This window comes from Python bivittatus, unplaced genomic scaffold, assembly GCF_059951505.1.
Source record: "Python bivittatus isolate LINGU-HERP-01145 unplaced genomic scaffold, Pbiv_v1 ctg000480_np1212, whole genome shotgun sequence".
Classification (NCBI taxonomy): domain Eukaryota; kingdom Metazoa; phylum Chordata; class Lepidosauria; order Squamata; family Pythonidae; genus Python; species Python bivittatus.
In genome coordinates, this window is record NW_028277075.1 from 28,729,054 (window position 1) to 28,754,446 (window position 25,393).

At 41.6% G+C, this 25,393-nt stretch overlaps 1 protein-coding gene across 1 annotated transcript in view; it reads right to left on the reverse strand.

The window, feature by feature from the left end:
• The window catches only part of TTC9 (tetratricopeptide repeat domain 9), a 30,819-nt gene extending 16,936 nt beyond the window's left edge, over window positions 1-13,883 (reverse strand). Inside the window, exon 1 of the mRNA XM_088145582.1 lies at window positions 13,046-13,883. Coding sequence (XP_088001708.1) covers window positions 13,046-13,472 — 427 coding nt within the window. The 5' untranslated portion in view covers window positions 13,473-13,883. The remainder of the gene's footprint in view (window positions 1-13,045) is intronic.
• Window positions 13,884-25,393: the final 11,510 nt, after the last annotated feature.

The window sequence follows — 25,393 nt, forward strand, 5'->3', positions numbered from 1 at the left end:
AACTTTCCCTCTCACATAATACAATAAGAAAAAAAAAAGTCCTTTAATAAAAAGGAGGTGATGTATTGGCTTTGTTAAAATAGATATAGTTAGAAGGGAACACTTTTGAAATATAGTTCTGAACCCTATTATTTTCAGTTTGGAAAAAGGTTAGAAGTAGCATTTCAGTTTGGTTAGTCTGGTCCTTGCTACACTAACCCGAAACAAACAAGCAAAAACAAATCTGAGGAAGAAGATAGCTTTATAAAAGGAAATTGCAATGTACAGTCTAGATATAGAAACAGACAGATTCCAGACTTCTGGTATTAACCTCTTATATCTTGTGAAATAATCCTGTTTTTCCCTCAGTGATTTAAATGATGGATAGCCAAGTAGTAAATACTGCATGAAATGTAATACTTACAAACACACCGTTTGTTAAATAGTACTTTTAATTGCTCTTCCTTCCATACATTTATTTAGAACTGTATTGGCATAAAAGATGATGTGACTTTTCTTTTTATGCAGTTGAAATGAATCTATATGTTATATCCACTGGATCTCCAATTGATGAAACTGAAGTATAGATGTTATCCCTTGATAACAAAGTGCTTTTCCCCACTTTGTATGTAACTGCAATGCAAACATGCCTTAGTTATGTCTTTTTTCCCATTACGTCCCCATGATGTTGTCTTCATCTCCTCCCAGCTGCTGTCATTTTGGACCATAAAAAAGTAACGTTTCAAACTTTGGAACGCTAGAAAAAGATGTCTGGTTCAGAAGACATTTCTGACTTTTGATGCAGACCTGGAGATCCCCTGTCAACGAACTGGCAGGCAAGTACTTCCTGTTTCTACCATGCAGAGGTAGTATTTCTTTATTGTAAGTAGCATTAATTTGACCAGGCTATGTGTAGTGGCCATTATCCATCCCCTAAAAAAACTGGAAACCAACTACATAATTTTGACAAACGCAGAAAGGATTTGATATACTAATGTCCCACCTGAAGCATGAGGCAGACAGTCCAGATACCGATTTTAAGATCTGGGCAGGTAAACGTGAGTGCAGGTGGTCTTCCAGTTAGACCAGTCAAAAATGATTTAGAACTTTAAAAATTAACACCAACTTGTTAAACTGGGATTGGAAATAAATATATTGAGAAGTCTTGCTACCACATAGCATATTTATAATGTACCATAGAGGTACACAACTTTTTCCCAAGCCCTTGAGATGGATTTTGAGGGTACACAGCAGACCACACAGGGCAGAAGTTGAGAAAGGCTCATTCCTTGAGCAGACTTTGGCTCATGCAATACATGAGGGAACCTGACAAATGGCTAGAAGAGTTTCTTCTTTCTATTCCTTCAGCTCCCCAATCAGTTATCCTGGTATCATTTGAAAATGCATACAGTAGTTCACTTGAAAATATTTGCATATGTTTAATGTCTTGCAGCATAAATTGCAGTGTAGAAATACTTCCTGACACAATCTTGCTGTCCGTGCAAGGATGGCATATCCATTGTTTATTACAAATATTTATATTCTATATAAATTCAGAGGGACTTCACTGCAGCACCAGTTAAATACATTCACCATGAAAATATACTCTGTAAACTCATTGGAACCATTCCTACTGGGCAGTTGATGGTAAATGGCCTGGGTCAAGGCTAGGGAGAAGAGGCAATTCTGCTGTAGCAAGTACTTGGACTTATTTTCACCTGTCTCCCTCGAAACCCTTGAATCTTTCACACAAGGCAGTGGTGCCAGTTGGCCCAGTGGAAGGGAGCTGGAGAACAGCCAGCTGGAGTAGGAAATGCTCTCTGGCTGTCTACCTCATGCTGTACTGTTAACAAATAATTCATCTGAAACCTCCCCCTTCCCCCATGTCCAAATTTATTGATCTCTTGATAGATTCTGAACACAGATTCTATGGTCAAGAAGAGTATGTCCTGACTGAGCAGTGATTGTTCCAAAGTCATGCTGACAGTCTTATGAATTCTAAACCAAAATGTAGCAATAATAGCATATATCCAAACTGTGAGATTAAATGTTCTAGTCATAATTTGCATCTCCAACAGCATGACGATTGAAAGTAATTCTTACTATATGTAATATGCAGTACCAACATTCACACAATACATTTTTCTGTTATACATGCACACTTCATATGCACAATGAATGAGATACTGGCCATCTGACTTACAGATGATGATTTCATTTGCAGAACAAGCTAATGATGGCATTCATACTTTAAATGGACAGACTTCGTAAAGCAAAGCAACTGCTCAACAGTCATTAGCTACTGCTACTAGTGGATTTTTGTCCCAAATGCTATCAATTTTTGACCAACATTTCTAGATGAAATTTCCATCAGAGGAAAAAGTACTGGCGCCTTGTGGTGTCTTTGTGAAAAGCTGTTTGTTTACCTACTGCAATGATTGGAAAACAACACTCAGCAGAGTCACTTGCAGTGCTACTCCCAAGACACAATCTGTGTAGATCCCTAGAGTATAGTAAACAAAGAACACACCAGCCTGTTCTTGCCAAACATCTACTTCCCATATCCATATCCAAGTCATTTTAAGCCTCTTCCCCTTCTGTACTCTAAGCTCATATTGCAGTAGCTGTGCTTAAATTCAAGGAAGCCTTTGCATCCTATATGGCTGAAGGCTGCATCCTGATCTGAAGGTTGTAGGGGTGAATTTACATTTAGGTTCATGCAACTGGATTGGGGGAAGTAGGTTTCCCTTCTTCCAGCTCCCTAAAGCTGTTTCTCCAGTCTCCTGGAAATTCTACACAGGGCATTGAGGGATCCTATTAAATGCATTGATCCGTCTGAGGACAAAAGCATGTCCTTGAAAACTGGGCAAAAGCACCTACTGTTTTGTAGAGTTTTTTCAGGATCTTGGAGGAGTTGCCACTATGGGGAGAGGAGAAGGCACTTCCATACTGTAGTCTAGTTGCACGTACCCAAATCTGGATCCAGCTTGCTATGTCAAATCATTTAAATCTGATTCATTCTTGTTAAAATCTGTCTAAATAGCTCTCCTGTTAACTTCTCTCATATGATGGAAAATCTAAACACTCTAAAATAGGAGTATGCAATCTTTTTCAGATTGAAGGCTGAACTGGGCCATTGAATGGAATGTCTGGGCCAAAAACTAAATTTTATTTTATTTATATTGAATTGAATTAATATTAATTGAATTAAATAAAATTAATACTATTCCTCATATATTTAGTCATTTTTCCCTTCAGGTGCATTAAAAATTACAATTCAGCACCAAATTTTGGATCAGGTTTTAGGACTACTTTCAAGGTTTCTTTGGGGGAACAGCCTGTAGATTTGTATCCTTCTTCTGCAACATCTGAACAGATTACATTGAGCCGCAGTGATAGACTTATGGATATAATATGTCCGCCACAGTTTGAACAAGCTGCAAAGATCACTTTTGTTGGGAATATGGCAATTATGAAAAGAACTGAATCTTTGCTTTTCCGTTAGGGAAATGACACTATATGAGTCATTGCAAATGACTACTGATAAAAACCACTATCTGAATGTATAGCTTTTATCTCATCACCTTCCAGCAACATTCCCCTATCCTTTTTCCTATTTTTTCTTCTTTAATCAAAATAGCTATCTTGCCAGTAATAAAAGGACATCAGCTGCAAACATCATGAGTGATGAACAGTAGCAAGTTGTCAAAACTACTTGGGGAGATGCTGCTGGTTTGGTTTGAAATGGTCTTCTTACATTTTGGAAAATCTTATACTCATGACTGTGATATGTTGATAGAGATGGAAATGTGTTGCAGGCTCTAGCATTGTATCCATCAGCTCAGCACTAACATTACTGTTCCTAGGAAGGCCTAAGCAGGTTGCAGCACCTGCCTGATCTTGGCTAATCTCAACAGAGACCACCAAGAAACACAGACTATAGTCTAGACTGGGAAGACAGCAATGGCAAACCACTTCCACACTGTTGCCAAGAAAACAACTTAGATATCTCCACAAAATCCCGAAGAGTTGAGTTCAAGTGGAAGAAGACCATCTTTAATCCTAGAAATAGAATGGTTTTCACCCACTAAGTAGACTGAAAACTCCATAAGGCCATATTTGATAGGAGTGGCTTGATACAGACCCACCACCTCATTCCAGAGCCCCAAGCTGCCCAGAGTTGTGCTGTTACTCTAATTTTCCCAGAGGACATGTACAGTGCATACAGTTGACTTGAGCAGTTAAACATGGCAAATTATTTAAGGGGAAAGGTATCCTGTGAATTTAGTACAATTGTAAATATATATTTACAGGATATACCTATATCCTGTGAATATATATATATGTAGATTTCACAGTATGCTTGGAATAATGTCCTCCTGCGCACCATGAAGACGGAAGCACAATAAGCTCTTGATTTCACTTGTACAATTTCTACATTGCGTGAGAATCCCACTTCACCTCTAGGCAGTCTGCTAATTATGAACCAAGCCGCCCCATGATGATGTTGGAGAATGGAAGAATTGTTAATTATAACATTCTAAATTCTTATAGCATCTAGTTATTGCAGTCAAAAAGCATTTATATGGACTGCCTCTGATCCCTGTCCACAAAAGGGATCCTGCTCCAGGTCTTAGGCAGGAATGAAGGAAAAAGCTGGAGATCTCATCTTAAAGAATAGTGTTTAAAAACTAAGAGATTTATCTTTAAAAGAAGAATGTCTGGTGACATCTTAAATACATTTATTACTGCCTTGCTGACCAGGTATAACACTAAGATTCTTGCATTATTTGGTGAACATAGGTAGGCTGCATGATAGGCTCATACATGGTAAATTGGACCCCATTTACTCAACCCAATTTTCTGAGTTCACACAACACAGTGAACCATACACTAACCACACAGGCTTATGGCTTGTCATGGGAAGAAATGTAATAACAAACATCAATTTTCTTAAGAGAACTAATAGAGGAGGCAAAAAGAACAAAGATCTTCTTATGCTCAGAGAAATGCAAGAATCCAGAATGGGGTGGGGAGATCATTATTACCATGTAGATTATGGATCAAGATTTAGAGGGTTTCTGCCTCACTTTGCTCCAGATGTGTAGTATTTGGGGATGGTACTATCGAGAAGAGGATGAAGCTTATCGTTTCATTCTAAGGGTGGTCATAAAGCTTAATGAATTAATTACATTTGCTTCAGTTTTGACTTTAATTACCAGATTAATTTTGCATGCTGCAAAGATACGAACCAGCCTCCAGCATCATCTTTCCAAGAAGGCCTCTGAGTCCAAATGGGCCTCAAATGGGCACCATATGCTTTTTTATAAAATTAGTGGCTGCTGCCCAGTGCTCTGTTCACAGCAGTGCCCATCTGCCAAGAAATAGGATAATAGGGGGTGTTCTGTGGAAGGTGGGCTAGAATGGTGCAGGTAGCATTCTCATGAATTCATACTTTGTTCCCCATAGCAACCATTTTGTGAATGGCAAGTCTCCTCTAACAGCCACTCCCAACAATATCTCTGAATTCTAAAGGAGCTTGCCAGATCAGAAAGCTTGGCGTCTCAGGTATAATGACTACAACAGTTAAGAGTTACTGGAAAATCTGTAAATAACTGCTTCAGTGTAAGCTGAAACTGAAGGACTGTCTCTTGGGTCCTCCAGATGAACACACTCCCTTATTTAATAGCATGGGCAAGCAAACCAAGGGGCAGACAAGCTGACCCCCCTCCCTCCACCATTGTGGCCACCAGCTTTATTTTTTACAACCAGAAAACAGACAGGCAGACAGGTACAGACAGACAACTCCTGCATACAAGGAGGTGATCCTGAGACTATCAGAAGCCCGCATGATGTTGGAATGCACATGTGGACATGAGACTGTGCTAGCCTATACAACTCCAGCTCTTACTTTGTGATTTTAAGATACAAAGGGGGTTGAGTGAACATCTCTTTTATCATCCTATCCTGTTTTCCATCTTTCGAATGTTTTTGTCATAGCAGGTGACCTTGGCTGATCTTGAAAACGCTAAGTAGCACTGGAGTATTTAGGTGTGCGGCCACCAGAAAATACCAGGGCTTTGAAGAGAACATCCCAGAATGCAGTAATGATATACTGTTCTCTACTGTTATTAAACATACCACATGGATGCCCTCAGGTACCACCAGGAAGTGAGCTCAACTGGAGCAACATTCTACTTACAAACTGAAAAAGACTTTTTCTACATCAGACAGGAAGGGGGCAGGAGAAAGGCAGTTAAGGGAGTGTTATTTCCTTCAAAGTGCAAGACAATTTAAGAAGAGAAGTATAAGATTCAAGAATAAATAAATGATTCAAGAATGGATCAAAGGAGTATGTCAAACTGTGAAAGCAATCCATTATTAAGTCCCATAGAAATGCACCAATTATGAGCAAAGGCACCCAGTTCTAACCTATTGGCCCAGGAATGCTCAGGTTAAGTTTCATTATAGCATCAGGATTTGCCATGGCTCCTAGTCCTACCCCTGATTTTACAATTTCATTCTGACTGAGGCTTAAGGAAATCACGTTCATTGCTAATTCAAGGTTATGTTCAGTGAGGGAATCACAGCTAAACAGCTGCTTCAAACTCGTTTGGTCATAAATAATGGGATGTTATTTTTTAGGAGGGACTATTGTTTTTAATAGTCTGTCCTAACCATTTCAGAAAGCAGCCACTTTGATATTATATGGACCAAAAAAAGCTCTGCAGAGAATTTGTTTTTCTTATAAACCAGGATAGATCATGGCTATCCTAGATTTGACAAAGCCCATCAGAGGCCACTCTATGGGTCCAACCAAAGATTCACAGTGATGCTGACAATTGGAAGTGATACCTTATGACTTAAAAGGATGGGGATGGGTCAGGTTCTCCTTTCAAGTCATAATTTGTTACTTTCAATTCACTTAATCATCAGATTAAGTCAAATCCAAAATCCCAAAGTGAACTGGAATGATTTAGGCAGGTTCAGGATTTATCTAAAACCAAACAAGCATCATGTCATACTAAACCATATTATCTAAGGTTTCTAAACTGGCTATGATCACCCCAAATGCTAAACCAACAGTCTCTGCCAACTCATTTTCAATTGCAGGATAATGTGGGAATTAAAAATTTATACAGGCAGACCTCACTTAACAACTGCCCTGTTTAGCAACTGTTTGAAGTTACAATGGTGCTGAAAAAGTAACATTACGACCAGTCCTCACATTTACGACCATCTCAGCCTCCCACAGTCACACCACTTGTATGCTTCACAGCCAGCTTCCAACAAACAGAGTCAATGGAGAAGCCGGCAATGAAATTGCAAGTCGGGGTCACATGACGTCTCACTTAACAACCACAGATGATTCACTTAATGATCACAGTGGAATTGAGGGCATAAGTCTGTTGCAGACATGTGATGTCTTGCTTAATGACCATGTCACTTAGTGAAAGAGTTGCTGGTCCCAATTGTGGCTGTTAAGCGAGGACTACTTGTAATTAGAGCTGGATTTTAGGTGAATTACAGCTTGAGAGGAAGAGATATAGCTCCTCCCCCATCATCTCTGCACTGCCATGCTTTGTTGAAGCTTTCTTTGACCTTGGTAGAACCTTTGTACTGAACTCAAAGATCCCCCATTTCCCACGGTAGCCCCTTCACCCTCACAAGGTCTATAAAATGTTACCCCCAATTTGATTCATGGAACCAGAAATAAGGTGGGAACCTGTAGAACATAATTAGCTGGCTGACATTCAGTTCTGAATGAAAACCCACACAAGTTTAAAATGCCACCCAAGTTAATCCAAAAAACACATGCTGGCTTTGCACAAAAGTCTAAACAACTGCTGTGCTCATATAATATATTAAGGTTTGCTTAACACAATAGCTTGGTTCATGTGACACACAAAGACAATGGCTGGTTTTCACTACACAATGAACCACTAACTACCAATCCCAATTGGGCCTAATCTACTAATTTGTGTGACCCTGTGCTGTAGTTTTGGCAATACAAATGTGATGGGGTTGCAATGCTTATATTTTAAATGGTAAGGGGGAGGAGACACAAGGCAAATAAATTATGCAGTTTGATTGAACAGAAGCTAATTTAGTCTGTTATCTTCAAGATATATCTACTGTATGTTTCATTGATTGGTAGATCAGGCTATCCTGCTGCTAAGGATAATTATACTGTTCTCTAGCTGGCTGGCTCTCAATCCCATTGACCATATCAGCAAATTTTACATACACACACCTACATACATAGCTATAGTGTGCATACATGGTATGTGTATACATACACACACACATCCTTGCACAGACAGAATATAAATGACGCACTGCCAGATTATAGTGCCAGTTTACTGTTATCAGGAAATACTGCCCTTCGTCCTCACCAGCAGCACTCCACACTGAAAACTTTGATTGCTATAAAATCTCTACATAGTTCGACACAAGGGTGTCTGGGAAGGTGTGTGTTAGAAAATCAAGACAGCGATCACTGTTGCTGGGAGTCAGGCGGCATATAAATTTAATAAATTATTATTATGAACTGTGTTATTGAAGCCACACCCTTTTTTACATGTGTCATGCATGAGACACAGGTAGAAAAGGGTTGGGGTCTTGACTGTGGGATCACAGCCACCATCTTGACTTTTTTGATCTCCCTATAGATGCCCCTAGACCTGGGCATCTGCTCTATAGTAGTAATGCCTAGAATAGTACCCCAAAGGTACTATAATTGCATCCACTCATCCAGCACACAAAATGTTGCGCTAGTAAGGTCTGAATAAATGCATGCAAGGTATAGCAACTAAGCCTATAATATAATAAAGTCTTATAAGAATCAGAAATAGTTTGTACTGTGAAGCAGAAGTTGTGAATACCTGGCTAGATTCTTTCAGCAAACCAGATCTGTATGCAAGCCTTTCAAATCTATTTATCTTCCAATTCTGATTGATTGGTACCACTAGTCTGATGATCATGCAGATATTTTCATTTAGCAGTATCTATTCTTCAAAACTAGGGAGCATTTCAGCATCCACTGAATTATTAATAGTAAAGACCTGGCATCTATACAACACCATGTAAGCAAGGAAGTGCAATGTGAGATGGGAACAAACCAATGAATGTCAAACTTCACCACCCTTTCTTCTGCCAAATGATACAAAATTACACTTGGATGAGCAAATCAATGTTAAAACATGTGCACAAGTACAAGAAAGAGCAGTATTTAATGTCACCCGGTAGTCTCTCCAAATCACAGCTAAGATTGTAGGTTGGAGAAAAAAAATACTGCATCTGTTAAAATGTGTCTAAAGAGAGGCTAAATGTTGCATTGGGTTGCCTTTGTGAGCATCTCAAAGCTGCATTATCATAGCATCAACAGAAATTCACAGTTTATTGATTGCAACTTGAAGGCATGATTTGGATGGCTGAAACAATTGTTGATCAAAACACTGTCATCTGACAAGCTTCAGAACATTTGTCACCTGAGGAGCTTCAAACACAATTCCTCTCTATAAACCTTGTTCATGTTGTTTTCAACAGTAAAACGTGGAGCAAAGCTATCCCTATTGTTGCACATATATGTGAACTACAGTCTTTAGTTAAGGCTTTCCAACGTGAAGGCATCGACCAGTGCTGGACTACAACTCCCATGATTCCTAGCCACTGGGTGGGGATGATGGAAATTGCCAGCTCAAGTCATTTGGAAATAGAGGAACAGGTTGGAAAAAAGCGGCCTTAAACATATGGAAAAACATGGCTAGCTTAGAAGCAGAAGAGCACCCCAGTGCTCTCCCACACCTCCATTCATTGAGTCCAAATTGCAATTCTACATTCAGTGAGAGGGGCAGGAGTATATTTCGATGAGAAATGGTTCGTTTGTCCTGAAGAAGGAGTCAGAGAGGGCTGTGGCCTGGCTTCTTCCCACCCATATTCGAATGACACACTCAGAAAAGGGGTGAAGGGCCCAGCAGTGCAAAAGGAGAAGCTGCTGCAGCAGCTGAGAGACCGCATCACCTGACCAGCACCACAGGCTGAGTTTGTGCTCCTGGCTGGGCCTCCAAGCTGTGAATCTGCCACTGTGGTCCTTGTCTCCAGGCCCAAGCTCTGTTATTAAGTCAACATCTCCTGCCAGACTCCAGTTGTCTTAGCACTGCTCCGAGTGCTACAGCCAGGTTCTGGCAGATCAGATCTTTGTTGTCACCATCATTTATTATTAATATTTATGTGCGTATTGGGAATAAGAAACCCCCTCTCCTCATCCTCAGTGACATCTGTCATCTTTGGGGAGGGCAGACTTCTTAGTCCCAAGATGTATATCATATGACCGTGGGTAGGCCCATGGATGATGGGACAAAAGCCAAAAAGAATACAATATAAATGCATTTCTCACACACAGACACACAGAGAGAATTGTACAAACACATGGCCTCCAGAATCTGGGGCAGGGTAAGAGGAAGTGCATTGGAAGGAAAGATTTAAACAGAAATATACCTCTCCCCCCTTCCTCAATCTGTTGCTTTGCAAATATGTTGAACTTTCATCACCCTAGGACTTGGGAGTCCAAATTGGAGGCACCAGGATAGGTAGATAGCAACCTTCATGAATTCTTCATGTTTCAGTGCCGTTATTATACAAAAGTACTGTGTAGTTCTTGGGTCTTCATACTTGAGAAATATGCAACACATGGAAGAGAAACTTGCATGGCTATAACTTAAGTCACACACAGAGAGACTGTGTTCATACCACATGCTAAGACATAGTCTACTTAGCCATCATTTGTTGACTAAACCACAATCAGCTGAGAACTATAAACAAAGGTTTAATATAACAGTGGCCAGGTTCATACAACACTCTAAGCAAAAAAGCAAGCTAGCGCCTATCGAAGCAAAAGCAGAGACAGTAAAGTTCCATTTAACCCCAATGGCATCTATTCTGTTCATACTTTTGTCTCAGGGCTGCTGCTCAGTTTATACATTACCACACCTTTTCCCCTCCCAACATAGGGAGGGTCATGCTGGCTGGGGAATTCTGGGAGTTGAAGTCCCCACATCTTAAAGTTGCCAAGGTTGAGAAACACTGTTCTAGAGGGTGTGGGATTTTTAAAAAGAATTTAAAATATTTCCCCTATGTCATCTCAGTAATCTTTACAGAAACTCTGCAAGGTATGCCAGTATTGTGTTGACTGAGAGACTGATGGGCAGTGTTCATACAACAGGCTAAGCCATAGTTTCCTTGCCCAAGATATATGAATAAACCAAAGTTGGCAGGGGTCACATCAAATGGGTGAAATTTGAGCCAAGATCCTCTTAGCTTAGAGCATAGATTCCTAAATACTAGCATTCTAGTTGCGACTGGCCATGGATAACAGACAAAAATGAGGAGGCTGCCTCTTCTGGATTCTCTAGAAAGTGCTCAAATTGCTCATTGAAATTAAATTAAGAGTATTTCATGCCCATCCAGACAGGCTGTTAAGTGGCTTTTTACCATCACTAATTCTAAAACAGGCAACTCTAGCCATTATAATACTAATGTCAAACTACTGAACTGAGTTGATGATAAACAACTGGAAGAAACAGGCAAAGGAGACAAAAGTGATATGTAATTGTGATCGCCTGATAGCTGTAAAAGCAGAACAGTCTTGGAAAAGAATCTATGGACCGTAATCTCTGGAGAACCAATCAATCATTTCAAAGTTGTTGTCATCAAATGAGTTGCCCACAGAATTGCAGGCTTCTAATTACATTGCTCTTGAAAGTCACAAAGATTGCTGTGTAGTTGCTGTGTTTCAAGGTGGATGGAGTGAATGCTGCTCTTTCTCTTCCCTTCTCCCCACAATGTTTCTGGAACATTTCTCTCTCCCCACTCCCGCCACCACCAAGGACAGACTCTCTCCAGATTCCTCCTCTTTTTGATGAAACTTCTGGCTTTACCCCTTAGTCTTCTGCTATTTCCCAAAAGGGAAATTACACTAAATCTGTACAACTGCAATGTGTGTGTGTGTGTGGTTCTTCCCCTCTCTGCCCTTCCCAATATTGTTAGTTTATTTATAATTTTACCATTGCCCAGAGAGTACATGGACACATATTTCCCACAGGGACAAATTCTAGAAGGGCAGCTGTGTTCGCCTGCTGTTGCAACTAGGAAAACAACAGACTCTTGCAACATGTTAAAGACAAAGCAACTGATTGTAGTCTGCTGCTTCTGGAGATCACAAACATGATCAGCATTTTTGGTACATTCAGTAGAAGGTGGGGGAAACTACCTACGGAGAGTAATACTTCATGAATGCTGAAGTGGGCTCCAATTTATGCCAGAAGAAATTTGCCGCAAGACTTACTTTTTTCACCTCTTATCCTTTTCCCTTTCCGTAAACTGGATTATAAGAGCCTTGGGGACAAGGACCCAACCTTTTGCTTTAAAGTTTCGTGTACAGCAATAGCTATTTATTATGCCCTAGTTATTTAGTGATGTAGAAAGGTGCACTGCAGCAGATGTGCTTTTCAGCTGTTAGCGCGCGCACCCCCCCCCCCCGAGCAATGACAGAAGCAACCTACAAAGTAGACGGCTGAGAACGCCAATTCATCCTAAATAAATACAGCATATTTGCTGTCTGGGGAGAAGGAATCTTTCGAAACCGCTCGGATGCCTCTGTCTCCAGACTCCATGGCAGCAACCGGCAAATCCCGGCACCCGATTTCAGCAAAAAACAGGTTTCCATCCCATCGCAGAAAGGAGGAGGGGGGAGGAAATGGCACCTATCATTGCCATTGTCCCTATCTGGTCAGCCGATCTCGTTATCAAACTTGCAACAACTGCGGCGAGAATAAGTACCTCCGCCCCCCGCCCCCCCCCCCCCCGCCCGGGGCCGCTCCCCCCGCAGCCGCCTTTGCCTCAGCCTCCCAGGCGAAGTTGAGCTCCCGAGCGCGGTCCGAGCGGTCTGGACCAGAGAGCGGCGAAGCGCCTGCCCCGTCCCCGTCCCCGTCCCCAGCCCCGTCCCCAGCCCCGCTGCTCCCCGTCCCCCCTCCCCAGGGCAAAATCCCGAAGGAGACCGCCTGACCTGCCAGGCTGTTGTAACAGTCGATTTCGATGCTGTCCAGCAGCTGCCTCTGCTCGTCCGAGAGTTTGCCCAGGCCGGCAGCCCCGGCGGAGGAGGCGGTCGAGCCGGCGTCCTCGGAGTCTTCCTGGGCCAGCAGCAGCCCCTTCAGCTCCAACAGCGCCCTGTGGTACTTGCCGATGGCTTCCCGGCACTTCTTCTCCTTGTAGCACTGAGCTCCCTGGCTCTTGAAATCCAGCGCTCTCCGGATGAGCTGCTCGGGCTCCGCAGCCGGAGAAGCGGTGGCCGGAACAGAGAACTGGCCGCAGCCGCTGCCCCGATGCTGGGCGCCCGCCGCTGCCCCGATGCTGCCCTGGGCGCAGTGCCCGTCCCCTCCTGCCCGGCTGCCCGGGTTCTGCTTCCCCGCAGCAGCGGGGCTCTTCCGCTCCATGCCAGCCGCGGCTTGGCTCCTCCTCACTCTCGGGGCGGCGGCAGATCGGGCGCTGAATCCAGAGAGCGAGAAGCCACCGCTGCCGCCGCCGCCTCCCTCTCCCTGCCAAAGGAATCAAGCGGCGGCCCTGGTAGCTCCTGGCTTGCTGGGGCTGGTGCCACCCTTTGGCTCGGCGCGGCTCCTTGCTCCCATCCTCCAGCCGCCTGGCAAGAGCGGGGCACCGCCGCCGCCGCCGCCTCTCCCTTTCGACCTGCCTCCCGTCGCACGGGGCGCGGGGCTGCGGGTTCCCGCGCTGCTGCGTTGTGGGGGGGGATTTCGCTGGAGGGCAAGTATTGCTAACCCAGAAGGATTTGCCCGCGCATCGGAGAGGCAGGCAGGAGCCCAAACGTTTGCCCAGCCCGATCTCCGTCCGGCTCTAAAGGCACCAGGAGAGATGTGGGGGAGGGGGGGCGGCGGCAGGGGGTTAAGAGGAGAGGGGAAATCTATCAGGTGACGTAGGCAGAGACAGGGGAAAGCAGAGCGCCGCGCAACGAACTGGGAAAAAACCCACCAGCTCTTTGCCTCTGAGAGCTCAAGGTATGTAGGCTCTTAAAGGCACAGGCATCCCGGAGCCGAAGGCTGGGCCGGGGAGAGAAGGACGGACGATGGGTGCCGTAAGTGCCTGGGCTGTACAGTAGTAGACAGTGGCGCTCGAGTAACACCTGGCGGCCGCTCATAGTGCATGGCTACAGCTGAGAGCAGAGGATATCATAATGGTAAAATAGAAGGAGGACCCTGGATGAATGGGAAGGGGGAAAAAAAACTTCAGCAGCAGGCGAATAGGATTGCTGGGCTGTTGAGGAGAGTCTCATCCACCCTGGGGCTTCTTCTACCCTCCCCTACCTCTATTGCTCTGGTTTGGAAGATCTGTTTCCTCAGTGCCATTTCTTTCCTCTTCCCACTGCTGCTAAAAGCAACCTGATTTACAACAGGTCATTTGGAAGATGGTCTTTTGGCAGCCCATTAACTCTGTGGTGCCCCATGATTCAAAATACCGGTGCAAAAAATCTTTTTTTTCCCCCAACTTCCAAGTGGTATCTCCCGCCTTGCCATTCTTTGTGTTCTTACTGAGTCAGATAGGATGAATTTCCAGAATTGCTGATGAAATAGGGCCTATGCAATAGGCAAATGTACGCAGCCATTTAGTCTAGTCACCTCCACTTGAGCATGCTGCTGTGAGCCCACTCTGCAGACATGCAGTGGGCATGAAGCTCAGAGCTGATGATTCTTCTCCTGCATGAATGTAGTAGAGTTGTGCAAAATCATCACTGCAGACTCTGGCTGAGAGATGAAGCTTGGGAACTTCGAGTAAAAAGAGTTACCTTTTAGGAACACAGGTTTTATGGATGCAGTCCACTAAGAAATTGGCCTGTGAGAACTTTATGGAAATAATTACACTGCTCTCAAACATTTCATTTGAAAAATGGCTATGACATCTTCCAGGGATTGGGCATTATGTCTTGAAAATTCATAATAATTGAAAAATCTTCATCATCCTAGAAGGAAGTAACTTTGGAAAACAGTGAAGCAGACCCAGCATTAAATTAATTTGACCTAAGTCTACTTCACACAGACTTAATTTTCTCAGTTTAATTGTATGAAGATGTTTTGGACTATAATTTCCATAACTGCTAGCCAACATGAACTTGTGGTCATTCAGTACAAGTGGGTTCAACAGGAAAACATTTGCATTATAGAAAGTTTCCATCAAGATTGATTCCCCAACAGGCAAAAGATTGTACTTCTAGAACTTCTTACCAAGACTTGTTCTAGTCTATACCATTTGCTGAAAAGGATTTGTCTTGGAGATATTCAAATCAGCTTTTTAAAAAACTTATTGTAGCTTTAAACCATAACTGGATGGATGAATGTGACTTAGAAATTATGCTAAGTTTTATATATAGGCTTATCTCTGTATTCATTTAAGTCTTTCTGTTACCTTTCAGCTCAAAAAGGCCCAAGTGATTTATAATTCAAAAACTTTAAAACAAATCTAAAAACTTAAGACATCATCTCACAAAGAAATTATAAAGCCAGACAATTCATTCATTTAATCCTGACTTATTGAATAAATTAAAGTGGGCTAGTTTATACAGCATGCTAAACCATGGTTTATGACTTACAATGGCTGAGTTAATACAACTCATTAAACCCATATTAAATAAGACACATTGTGGTATTGCACAAAGGGTGAACTGATCAAAATGACCTGGTTCTATTCTTTCTTCCTAAAAATATTTGCTTTTATCCTGGCTTGTGCTATAACCCATGGTTTATGACTTCATGCTGCACACGAAGCAGGCCATTCGAGTTCAAAAAGCCAGATCAGAAACCAGCCATTAAACTAAAATGTCCTTCAAGTCACGTTCAACTCCTGGTGACTTATGGCCAAACCTGTGCAGGTTTTTTTTGTTTTTGTTTTTTTGCAAGAGCACAGAAATGGTTTGCTATCGCCTGTTTTCCAAATATTTTTTCAACTCTCAAGTCTAGCCTCAGCCCTGGGATTTCCCAGTGTCTCTCATCCAAATGCTAACTAGATCCATTCTAGCTTAGACTTTCAAGAGCAGCCAAGGCCAGAGAGGTGCCACCAACACATTCAGCAAAACCAACTGCAGCTTGCTGCAGACAGGAACCCTAAAAGGCCTCTGAGGCAAACAATAAACCATAGCCTGGTTCCTACGGGAAGAATATATGTGTGGGTGTGTGGAGATGTGAGTTAGATTGTTTGCAAATAGTGGTAGGTGTGATTAAAAGAGAGTCAAGAATTGGTGTGTATGTGTGAGGTAGAAACTAAAGACAAAATGTGTAAGCCTGAATCGTATCTCTTACAGTCATCAAATGTGGGTGTCTCATTGAAGTAATGAATACAAAATTCCTGCCAGGTTGCCGTTAGTCATCTTTTGGCAACAGCAACCATTTCAAGTACTAATGTTGCAACCAGTCTCTTTCTGGAGAGAACTGAATAGCATTTTCATGAATTCCACACAATGGAACTCAGGGCTACCATATCTGGATTCCAGGTATCCACTAGATGGCAAAAAAAGACACAGAAAACTCTGTCTAGTAGCCATCCGGACTTTTGCAGTCCAGATATGGTAGCCCTAATAAAAAGTACAGAATTCAGTTTTACACTGCTACTTTTACCACAGGAGAAATGATCCGGAGGAGTTTACAGGCTTTTATTGTCATGGTAGACACCTCAGCTCTGACTCTGCCCACAAAATCCGTATGTTGCTGGCGGGGAAGAAGGCAGCACTCTGAGTGGCATTGAGCTACAAATGGAGATGAAGTTAGGTGGGCACCGTCTAGGAAAGGAGCTACGGTCAAAATAAGAGGAGTGAAGTTCCATAAAGAACTGATAAAGAATTTGAACCCCAGCATTACTAAGAGACTACAAACAAAAAAGACAAGACAAATTCAGGAGTCTCTGCATGTTATACTCTTTGGTAAGCAGTTCTCCAGCAGAGAAGGTTTTCCTATAATTTCCTACTTCAGCAATGTGCACAGCAGGTTTACTACCAGGGAGGAGTGCCTTTTCCTCAACCTGTGAATACTTCCTCCACAGAGTTGTGGAGCCTTGTTGTCAGTGCCAATATTTCTCCTATGTTCATCTACAGATAGCAAATAGAGAAAGAGAAATCAGAAAAATTGGGCAGATTATGAGGCTTAAAAGAATCTGGCATTCTAGCACAGAGATGATGGTGAGGATGATGGTGAGGATGGTGATGATGATGATGATAACAATAATCCAGCATTCTCTAACACAGAGGCACTCACTGTGTTCACACAGCAAACCAGACTATGGTTTATCTAATCAGGGATTACTGCAGAAATTTATTGATTCAATCTTTATTCCATTTCAGTCAGGTTGAGTCTAAGTATCTTACAAAGTCAGTGGCAATTGGCTGGACTCACACAACACGTTAAGCCATAAACTTTGGTTTATAGCCCACAGTGGTAGGATTCACACAAAACCAAATAAATCACAGTAAGAATGATGTGTAAAACCAGCCATTGACTAGCTGAAATCATTTGGCCAACTTCAAATTTGATTTCTCCGATAGGCATTCAATTCTTCATTCATTAGAAACGATACAAGCAACTTTATTACATCACATTGTTCTACTCCTACTGTACAATAGGCATTCCCATTTTAAGTTTTGAAAATAGTAAGAAATGACTAATGTTGTTGTTGATGCTGCTTTCAGAGGGAAAAGGTACTGATTTTCAAGGGGTTGGGTATCTTCCAATATTAGTTGAATACTGTTGATACTTATTTGCCACCCTTACCACCATTTCTGTCTCGTGAAAGGTGGCTTTCTGGGATCCTTCTTCAGACTGGTACTTTCTCCATCATTCCCATTCCACGTAATGAGGACAACAGGGAGATATTTGGAAAGCACCAAATTGGAGAAGGTTGCAGCTTTTGCAGGCTGATTGCGCCTCCTCACCTAAATGCCCGTGGGTATGATTGCTTGTCTGTCTGGAGTGACTCTGTGTCTGGATACACTGAGGTGTGTCTGCCCTAAAGCCTTCAGAAGGCAAGTTATCTTGATGTACTCTGAATCACCATGCTCTGGCATTGCTCAGAAGGGTCTAGGAAGTTACAATAAACGGTTTCGACTTCTTTTGACACCTCTTAATTGCACAGTAATTCATCTGGCCAGTAGTATATCAACAAAACAGGCATATCAAAGGTAGCTCAGAATCAGAGCTTGAATCAAAGATAGATTCCAATTTAGAAATGTTTTCAATTTAAAATCTTCTACTTCAGGTGCCCCAAGCTGTGTACAAGGCTCAAGTCTATCAGTTCTAGATTTTATTACTCTACCACAGAAGCAATGTTGACGCTTTAATCAGGAGTGGACAACCTTTTTTTTCTATGGCAGGAGATAGACTCATGGAGAAAAAAAGAATGGGGGGCAGCTGATGATGAGAGGGGGCCAAAGTAACTGGGTTTAAAGCCCAAAGTGGGCATTTTTTTCTATTGCAATGCAATTTCATTTCTTTCTTTCTCTCTCACTCTTTATTTCATGCACACATGGCCTAGTTTCCCCTGTTACACTAAGCCATAGTGTGATTTGATTAGGTTTGACTTTATGAACCCAGTCACTGCACTTATAATCCATGCCTTGCAGCTCAGCTTGTCTTGCAAGACCAGCCAATTACAGTTTATTCAACAAATCAAGGGACTGCAATTTTGAATCAGATTGCATGTTCGTGCAGCAGAAAATGATGTGCAATACCACAGAAAATTAAACCAAAGCTCAGAAAATATGAATACCCAAAACAGCTTCTCTACCAATATGTATACCATCTTTGGAGTAAAGAGGAAGAAAAATGATTCTATTTTTTAACTAGGACCGTGAGGAAGTATTAAACTACATTCCCTATGTACAGTAGTCCTCTTTCTAATCAGTGCCCCTCTCTAGTGATTTTTCTTTCAGTTTACATCAAATGTCATCATACATTTCTAGATGTATATGTTTTCTTTACCATGATGTGCTTAACCATATTGCACTGAATAGATAATTGGTTGGGCTCACATATTCAGTAAAGCAGTAAACCACAGTTGACAAACCACCGTGGCTAGGTTCAAGCAACATTGTAAGCCTAACTCAAACAAATCACATACAGATAGTCCTTGCTTACCAACCACTCATTCAGCGACCATTCAAAGTTGCGATGGCACTGAATGAATAGTCCTCAAAATTCTGGCCGTCACACCACCCCCATGGTCACGTGATCGTCATTTGGGCACTTGGCAACTGGCTTGCACTTATGACAGTTGCAGTGTCCCACAGTCATGTGATCACCATTTGAGGCCTTCTCTGCCAGCTTCCCACAAGCAAAACCAATGGGGAAGCCAGCAGGGAAGGTCGCAAATCGCTCCAGTAAATCCCCCTGGTTCCCCTACGCTCATGTGGCACTGCAGACTCCTTCCCTCAGCCTCCCTGCATTTGCACATGGCCTACATTGGGACTTCCAGCCCCCCCCCCCATGATACTCCCCACAGCATCCCCATATTCCTTACCTGGGACTCTCACTGCTTTCTGCTTAATGATCTGTGCGTCTTGGAGTTATGATGGCAGCCGCGACTGCTGGGGTTGTGGAGGCTAAGTGATGAGGTCATGTGGTATTGCGCTTTACAACCACATCACTTAGTGATGGCAATCCCGGTCCCAATTGCTGTTGTAACCCGAGGACTACCTATAATGACTCTGAGCAGTAGTGACATAACTCTGGCTTTCAGCCACTGACCATTTGCTCTAGGTTTCATCTTTATCAACTGCTTGCTCTTTATAAAGATTTATTATCTAGCCATATCACATGCACTGTCCGGACACAAGTGCTAAAGGCTAGCATTTGTGTCATGTTCCCCCTTCCTTTCTCAGCACCTTTGATTGCAATTTTCCCATAAGAATTTATATATGGTAATTCTGTGCTTCTAGTCCTTTATTTATGGTTTTACTTAAACTGAACCGTCACTGATGTGCATGCTAGTTTGCAGCATGAGCAACTCCTCCTCCCCAACCCCACCCCCCAGACAAAATCAGAGGTGGAAAACAGGTTATTGTCCTAGGGAGGTTTGGCAGTGGAGGAAGAAGTAAAGCAGAGTATGTCAGCAAATTAAGTTTCATGTTCTAATAATTAAAATTATTTAGCTTTAAAGGATTAAATACCACCTTGTAAAACTCTTATGGGCAAGGAGGAGAATTAGATGGATGCAGGAAAAACAAAGGAAATGACTGTAAGGAAGTTATCCTCAAACATTCCTCTGCCTGTCTGCTTACGCTACATGTTTATGTTCATAAGATCCAGTGTTGCATAAGGACACAATGCACATGGGACTGAAAGCCTAGTCCTGTCCCTACATGCTTAAGAAAATCCATCAGAGTAACTTAGAACACAGCAAAGGAAATAAAGAACATATTTATCATATATACTTGCAGGTAAGCTGAGAATTTTAAGTACCAACATACACCCCAACAATTGGCTTTGGCTTATCTGCAGATGGGCTTATCCATGAGTATATACAGTAATACTTTTTTAAAGTACCTGTATATACTTGCAGATAAGCCCATCCACAGATAAGCCAGCCCTCAATTTTATAACCAAAATACCATGAAAAATGCACCACCCATGGATAAGCCAATTGTGAGAATTAAAACATGAACATTTTGAGGGTTGGCTTATCCGCAGGTGGCATAAATTAAATTCAATGACTTTGAAACTGAATTAGCAGGTAGATGGTAAAGCAGGAGATGATTACCCAACACTATCTTCTCATGTCATGCTAAATGATAATGTGGCCTTTTCTGGCTGATTTTTATTTATTTATTTTTATTTATATATCAAATTTGTCACTGCCCATCTCGTGCAAAAATGATTTATCAACCAGCCATTACAGGTTGGTATAAGGGTGAGAACTCACCCTGTTCATGTTTATTCAACAACCATGTTTCAGCCAAATAACCTGGTTATAAGATTGGCTAATTATTGGCTTGGCACAAAGTGTGAACCCAACCATAGGTTCATGTTGCCATTTCATCTGTCAGAGATCTGAAAATGCCTCTAGGAATGAAAAGGTGCAAGACAATGCTTAAACAGGGATCCTGGATAGGAAGGTCAGAGCAGAGAGATTAAATAGGAGTGAAAACCCACCCAGATTCATGGGCTGCAAAGCTCCTCCTGAATGCTATTAGTGGATTTCAAAAATAACTGTCGCCTTCTAGAACCTCCCACCATTCAGCTCCATTGGATGACTCAAGTTCTACTATTCTAAGAGAAGAGAACTTTCACTTTTCCCACATAGTACATGATTTTATAAACGCATCATGCCCTCATTCACTTACCTCTTCCCTTTATTCCTTCTGGAAGTGCATTTGTAAATTTAATTGCATGTTTACGTAAAACCAATCAATGAATGTGATTGAAGTGTGCATACATATGACATACTCATTACTCTATATCTATTGGGGTCAGCAATGCTATGCAAAGTGCAGAAAAAGTAAGAAATAAAGCCAAAGAAATAAAAGACTGAGGGGAAAAAAAGATAATGTAGAACAGGGTTCCTCAACCTTGGCGACTTGAAGATGCTGGCTGGGGAATTCTGGGAGTTGAAGTCCACACCTTCAAGTCGCCAAGGTTGAGGAACCCTGATGTAGCTAAACTAGCTTACACCAGAATCATTCATTATATCTGTCCATGACTTTTCGAGCTCTGCAAATCATCCTTGTTTCCACCAAGTCCAATCACTGCTTCATGCACTGCCTCTTCTTTAAATTTTCACACATTCTCTTTTTGTGAACCTCATCAACTCTTTTCAACCAGGACTTTCTTGGACTTCTTCCTCTTGATGGATGCGCTTTCCTTTCAATATTCATTTTGCAATCTAACGGTCATCCATTGTGTCTATATCAGGGTTCCTCAACCTTAGCCCATTGGGGGAGATGGGCGGCATACAAATTTAATAAATAAACAAACAAACTTTAAGATAGGTGGACTTCAACTCCCAGAATTCCCCAGCCAGCATGGTTGGCTGGGGAATTCTGGGAGTTGAAGTCCACCCATCTTAAAGTTGCTGAGGTTGAGGAACCCTGGTCACCCCAATGTACTTCCTTCATACTGGTTGCTTATTTTTGTACTCAGTTCACATTCATTCAGTGCCCATTCATTCCTGATGCTATCCCTTTTTGTTTTACCAAGGGCCCCATTCGCACTGCATTCACCTTTTATGTTTCCCCTGATATACCAACTCTCATTGCCATCTAACAAACTGGGCAGAAGCATACTCTTATGCGCAGCAGTGTTTGCTTCTTTCAACAAACATTGATTCCTCACAACAGACCACATACAACCTACTTCCTTTTTACCAGCATTTGCGCATCTCAAAATTTCTCCACCCAGGTCCTCATCTTTAGTAAACATTTCCCCAAGGTACACAAAATCATTTATTTGTTCCACCTTTTTCACAATTTATATATAATGTGCAATTGAATTCTCCATTTTGGTCCAAACACAATTACCCTGGTCTTTGATACATTAATTTTCAGATCCAGATTCCTTGTACCTTATATAGTGTAGCTTACATTTACTGCAAAACATCTGCATTCCTAGCCAAAACATGGCGTTGCTTGCATACAAAAGAACATATACATATATGTCCCCTACCAACACAGCTCTGGCATCACCATATCATCCAATATATTATCCAGAAATACATTAAACAAGAAATACAGTATCTTTTTTCTCTTTTGACACTATGTAATAACTCTCTCATCATTTTTTGCAGCACTCATTCCACACTTGTTCTGCTAAACCCACCCACTCCATAACTTTTTTCATCACTCCACCAAGTATCCTTTTTCTTAGTTATCATCCGCACACTTCTCTGGCATTTTATAGCGTTTTTTTTTTTCCTATTCTGTTTTACAAAGCTTCCATGTCCTCTTTCCTTATTTTGGGGTGGGGGGGCATATGAAACTTTTTCATATAGGACTTATTCTGTATCTTCTCTTGGTCATTCTATTTTTTTAAAACACTTATTTTTTCCATGTTCACTTCTTCCTCTCAGATCCACTCCTGAAACTACTAAAAAATGGTCTGTTCTACATTCAGAACCTGTTGTCGCTATTTTAGCCTTCACTAAATCTTTCAGCATTTCATCATAAACAGTCAAATCAATCATCCCGTTATATTCACTAGTTTCAATATGCACATATGAATAGACTTTAGCTTAAATGATACATTCAAAATAAATGGGCTTTTTTATAAGCAGATATTAACCAAGCAGCTACTGTTTTCACCAATTCCTGGAACTCAAGTTGGCCCAATCACTTTTTCTGCAGTCTCTTACCTTGTTCCCACCTATCCATTCATGTCAACTAGCAGAATAATGGCTGCCCCTGGATCATATTCAGTCAGAATGCTCTATGATTTCTCCCCAAATTTATCTTCCATTTTCATCACTTACCTGAGTGTAATATGCAACTGACACCAATCTATGGATTCTTTCTTTCATACACACACACCTGCAGTAACCTAGATCAGTGTTTCTCAACCTCAGCAATTTTAAGATAGCTAGCTGGCTGGGGAATTTTGGGAGTTGAAGTCCACACATCTTAAAGTTTCTGAGGTTGAGAAACACTGACCTAGAAGACCCCAATCCATACTTTCTAATATACATATTAGCCCTTTCATTCATAATTGAATCTATACCTTTATTTTTATGCCTGTATTCATCAACTCCACTCTACCTTCATTCAAATGTATTACATTCTTCCACATTTTCTTTGTTTCACAGGCATGCAACATGTTCATTTTTTGTTAATTCATTGTTAATTTACCAATTACTCCTCTTACATTCCACAATCTTCCATCTGCCATGGTTGTTGTCAGATGGGCCCATAGGTATAGAGTACCACTGCCCATCATTCTTTAGTTAATCAAGGCTTTTACATGATGTCTTTTAGTGATATGGAAAATGTACATACTAAGGTAACACCCTTAGTTGTACCCATGCCATTTCTCTACTGATGGTATAAACAGTACAGGTCATTTCCGGCACATTTCGGACATTATGCCCCAAGTTCAAGCAAACTTTACCTCAAGGCTACCTTGCAAGCTGACATACTGTTGCCCACATCCCACCAAGTAGGTGCTATATGCAATATACTGACACACAGGATGGGGAAAAAACCCTAAAACTGAAATATGAAAGATAATATGCAGTACAGAGATATATCATTTGCACTGCAAAGACAAGACCCTGATACATAAATATATTTACATCAGCAGTTTGCAAATGGTCTATTCTGAGGGAACCCATTCTGCATTGATTCATTTTCTGAACAACTCCAGTGTTTCAACCAGGGCATCCCTGTGAGATGATTCTGGGATGTGTTTGAGGCACATGCTCACTTAACATGGCATGTTTGCCCTTAACCTGAAAGTTAAGCTATTACATGCACAAGAAAAGAAGACTGAACAGTGGCTTAATGTCAATCTGCTTGTTGTGGAAGCCCAAAGTCCCCATATTCTGGTGTTATGTATCATGTTAGGCCATAATGTAGTTTGTTTCTAGCATAGGTGTTGTGTGACTCGAGACCCTGATTCATAAAAATCATGTTTCATGGATTAGTGTGGTATATCAACCCACCTAATCATTTTATTTTAGAAGTCTTGGTTAAGCAAACCCTGAATTAATTAGATGGATCAACACAGTCATTGTATCAAAGCTTGGTCATCCTTTTCATTTTTGCTGATGTAAATTCTGTTGAATGGCAACAGGAAGTATAGCTAAGGAAGGCAGAAGCACCATCTTGCCCTAAAGAGGTAAGAACCATTTTTTTGTTACTACCCTCAGACAACTGAGTGAAGCAATGGCATCAGAGGCAAACTCTTTTATGCTAAAAAGAGCAGGCATGTTCTTTGGTGGGCCATGCTGACTGAGAATTGTGCTGTGGGCATTAGATTGGTGAAAGGTGCCATGCACTGAGGATCTTGTCTTTTGCAGACAGTCAGCCTGAGCTTTTATGGTGGTAAACTCATCCAATAAACACCAACAACTGGAGAGGAGCCCAATTGTTGTTTTATTTTTCAAAGCTAGCAGGTTACAGTGAGTCACTGGTTTCTTGCATCAGATGAGCAGAGAGCAAGAGATACAAAGTTATATAGAATGTTGATCAAAAATGGTTTGATCATGTGCATACATTAATAGGAGACCCCTATAGAAAAAGGACTGGAAATTTAATGTGCTCAGCAACTGCTGCTATACAGTCTTGTCAACACCAGACTAGTTAACCCACATTATTTATTTCTCAACATGTATAAAGCTCTGTCATTTATATTTATTGTACCTTGTGCTTCACACAGATCAG